General features: G+C 36.2%; 1 protein-coding gene across 5 annotated transcripts in view; it reads left to right on the forward strand.

Annotated features, from left to right (window-relative positions):
* The window catches only part of MYO1B (myosin IB), a 181,944-nt gene extending 178,329 nt beyond the window's left edge, over positions 1-3,615 (forward strand). For 3 of the 5 annotated variants that reach the window (XM_012812755.2, XM_012812757.2, XM_023508085.1), the window contains one exon: positions 2,047-3,558. In XM_012812755.2, coding sequence (XP_012668209.1) covers positions 2,047-2,170 — 124 coding nt within the window. In that variant the 3' untranslated portion in view covers positions 2,171-3,558. Of the gene's footprint in view, positions 1-2,046 lie in introns of all 5 variants that reach the window. The other 2 variants (XM_003801827.3, XM_012812756.2) reach the window with 2 other exon arrangements.
* The last annotated feature ends 230 nt before the right edge of the window (positions 3,616-3,845 follow it).

The following is a 3,845-nucleotide window of genomic DNA, read 5'->3' on the forward strand; positions in this document are numbered from 1 at the left end:
TAGCGCAGAGGTCACCAGTTCTGAGATGGGAAGACCTGGGTTCTGGCCCAGCGGTGTGGCTTTCATGCCTGCCCAGGGATGCTGTCTTTGAGGGCGGGGATCTCACGATGTACAAGCTGGGTGCCCCTCACGGCACCAGCACAGGGAACATGTGAAGAGTAATCTGTGGACAGTTGCTTGTCCCCTGCTGGTCTGTGAAAGGAACGATTTGGACTAAAATATAGTTTCCCTCAGGGTGTATCACTGGTGGGACAAAAGATAGTTTGAGGTAGATTTTTGAAAAATTTTATAATTTTAATGAGTATTAAAAATACATGAAAGATCATACTCATGATTTTATTCTCATTATTCTAAAGGTCACTATCATTTTGAGAGGCATTTATTTAAGGTAGAAATAACTATTAGCATATTATGTAGATATGACAAAAATGACATAGGAAGTCTGAATAACCAGTGTAATAGAAACCATAGTCTAGGGTCCCCAGACCCCTTCCTTTTCTGAGAATTCTTTATTTTCTCAATTTGTCGATAATGTAACAGGATCTCACAATCTATATTTTACATCTCCAAAATTTATATTTTTGTTCTGCAAAAATGGAGAAAATGGGAATATTAACACGTTGGTCTTCTCATCTGAGACATGGAAATAATTATGTTTAGCTTTTCTTACCTTATTAGAATATGGAGAACTTCATAGTTTACTCAGGGCTCAATGATAACTACAAGAAGTAAAATCCAGCGATATAAGTCAGTGTAAGAAGTGCTAATGGGAAAGGGTGATGCAGACTGCGTCTCAAGGGACACTTATTTGAAATGCTTGAGACTGGAAATGTTTCAGATTTCAGGCTTTTTCAGATTTTGCAATACAGTCACAGGGATATATTCTGAGAAATGTGTCTCGGTAGGTAACTTCATCATTTTATAAACATCACAGGGTGTACTTACAACAGACTTAGATGGTATACCCTATTCTACAACAGGGCCATACAGTATAGCTTCTTGCTCCTGGCCTACAAACCTATAGGCAGTTGTAACACAATGGAAAGTGTTTGTGTATCTAAACATACAAAAGGTATAGTAAAAATACGGTATAAAAGATAAAAAATGGCACACGTGTGTAGGACACTTACCATGAATGGAGCTTACAGGACAGGAAGTTGCTCTGGGTGAGTCTGTGAGTGACTGTGAAGGCCTAGGGTTTTGTTGTACACTGCTGTAGACTTTATAAAGACTGTATACTTTTGCCTACTTTTAATTTTTTTTACTTATTTTTTACTTTTTAAATTTTTTTGTTAAAAATGAAGACACAAACACTCCTTAGCCTAGGCCTACACAGGGTCAGGACAGTCACCGTCACTAGCTCTGCATCAATAGCTTGTCCCAATGGAAGGTCTTCGGGGCAATAACACATAGGGCGCTGTCATGTCCTATGATGACAATGCCTCCTTCTGGAATACTTTCTGAAAGACCTGCCTGATGCTGTTTTTAATAAGTAGAGGAAATATACTCCAAAATGACAGAAGTATAGTGTGTTAGATACATAATCCAGTAACATCATTGTCAAGTATATAATTGTATATGTTATACTTTGATATAACTGGTGGTAAAAGAGGTATGTTGACACCAGCGTCACTGCAACATGCAACTTTAGGACAGCTAATGTCAGTATGGTATTGCTCTACCACATTGGGACAGCTGTAAAATCAGTAAGAATTTTCTTCAACTCCCGTATAATCTTATGAGATCACTGTTTAGGTGAGGTCCACAGCTAACCAAAATGTCTTTAGGCAGCACATGACTAAATTTGCATTGTACTTACTGCTTCAGCATCAATCCCAAAATCTGAAACCTAACGTGCTTCAGCAAGCATTTCCGTTGAGCTTAAAAATTTCAGATTTGGGAGCATTTTGGACTTTTGGATGAGGTTAGGGATACTCACAAGTACTTGTCAGTATCAGTATCCACTAAAATGCACAAGCTTGTGTTACTATAATCACTACAGATTCTGTGCATAGGTCTCTAATGTGTTGTATTCTTTTCTCCTAGGTTCCTGGTACAGTTCAGACAGGACAAAGTATGTGTGAAGTTTATTCAGGGCAACCAAAAAAATGGGAGTGTCCCAACGTGCAAACGAAAAAACAACCGTCTCCTTGAAGTTGCTGTCCCTTAACTAGCACCTCCTCTCTGCTTTCAAGGACTTATTTCTTTGTAATAGTGCAATTTGGTTTTGTTTCATTTGGGGTTCATGGTATGTTTGGGAATTGCCAAAGGCTACCTGTTAGAGTCCTTTGGCGAAATAAAAACATTTGACTAATCGATTTTTATTATTGGAATAGTTTTAACCTTTCAAATACATGTTCTGTCCCCGGAGCAGGATTGTAGAAACTAACATGTCTCTTTTCATGTCATATGTGTTCTTCGTGTTCTTTGTTTAGGCATCGTGTTAGATCTGTGTACCCTAAATCAGCATATTATTCTTAAATCATTAATACGTTATAAGTATAGAAAATGGTCTTAAAAGATAATGCATTCATTCATCAAATATTTATTCAATGCCTGCTGTGTGCTGGGCACCGAGCTAGATGGTATGAAAACTCACTAGGGAAATTTTTGTTCTTAAGGCCATTGCCTTCTGGCTGATTTGTGCTGGTTTAACAACCGCTAAGATGGTTTGAAAATGTTGAGACCAAAACAGTAACTGTTAATAATGGACAGCATGATTAGGAAGCCTGTAATAGGATCTTGAACAGTATATGCTTCAAGAAGGACCGGTCGTAGGAGGGAGTAGAAATGTGACTGGCTAAAATCCCTCTATGTGTAGTTTCTGTTGGAGCAAAAGAAAATTGATGGTTGAACAGGACTTTTAATTTGTTTAGATCTGTAATTACTTTTAACAGTAGGAGACAGAAGTCATTCTTAGTTTAGGAGAAGCGACAGAAGCAGTCCAGAAAGAGTATCTGTTCCTTTTTCTCGTGAATATCATTTCTGATCCTAGGTATGCTAATATCTGCAGAATATTGCTCTCATCCAACTTTGAATAGATACTTTAGTTAAGCAGCTAACATAGCAAAGGGCTTAAAGCCTTTCAGATAGTGGTAAACATTCTGTATGATGTGCAATAAACATCCAAGATCTTTTTTGAAAGTTTTATTTATAATATACATTTTTGTATGAGAAAGGTGATTGGTACAGGGTGCGTATTTTAGTGAAGGATCAAAATTAAGTTTATGTAATTTGCAGGGCTTTCTTTCTTTTTGTTTTTTTTTTCTTCAGATATACAATAAGAATTCATTTTGGAAACTACATCTTAAACTTTGGAATCAAATTGTTTCTTATTTGGGAGGATAATGTATATACATTGGTATTATATTAAATAATAAAATTGTTCTAATTTGGTGCCATTGGCTGGATCACAACTGTATTTTTGTAGTTGAAGCTATTTTTGTATGTTGTGTGTCTATGTATCATCACACAGAAAGGTTTTACAATCCAAACATGATGTGTTCTTTGTAACTGAATTTCACTTATCTTTTTATAAACCAGAAACATTCATTGAAAGTATTTTCTGGGGATTTTCTTTTGACTTTTGTACTTAAAAAAAAAATTGCTCACATAGAGAAATTCTCAGAAGTCTTTGTGTTTATTGGTACAGGTAGAAGTTATAATTACTTGTATTTTTCTCCACCATGTGCCTCGAGCAGTAGATTGGGACTGAGAGTAAAAATTTGGGACTGAAAAGGTCTTTTTAAATGTTTTTTAAATATATAATATAGTCACCATACAAGTAAGTATAAAAAAGAATAGAATACATATTCTCTATTCTATTGTTCACCCGTCTGCTCAGT

The sequence above is a fragment of the Otolemur garnettii genome, unplaced genomic scaffold, assembly GCF_000181295.1.
Source record: "Otolemur garnettii isolate 467f Iridium unplaced genomic scaffold, OtoGar3 scaffold00222, whole genome shotgun sequence".
Classification (NCBI taxonomy): domain Eukaryota; kingdom Metazoa; phylum Chordata; class Mammalia; order Primates; family Galagidae; genus Otolemur; species Otolemur garnettii.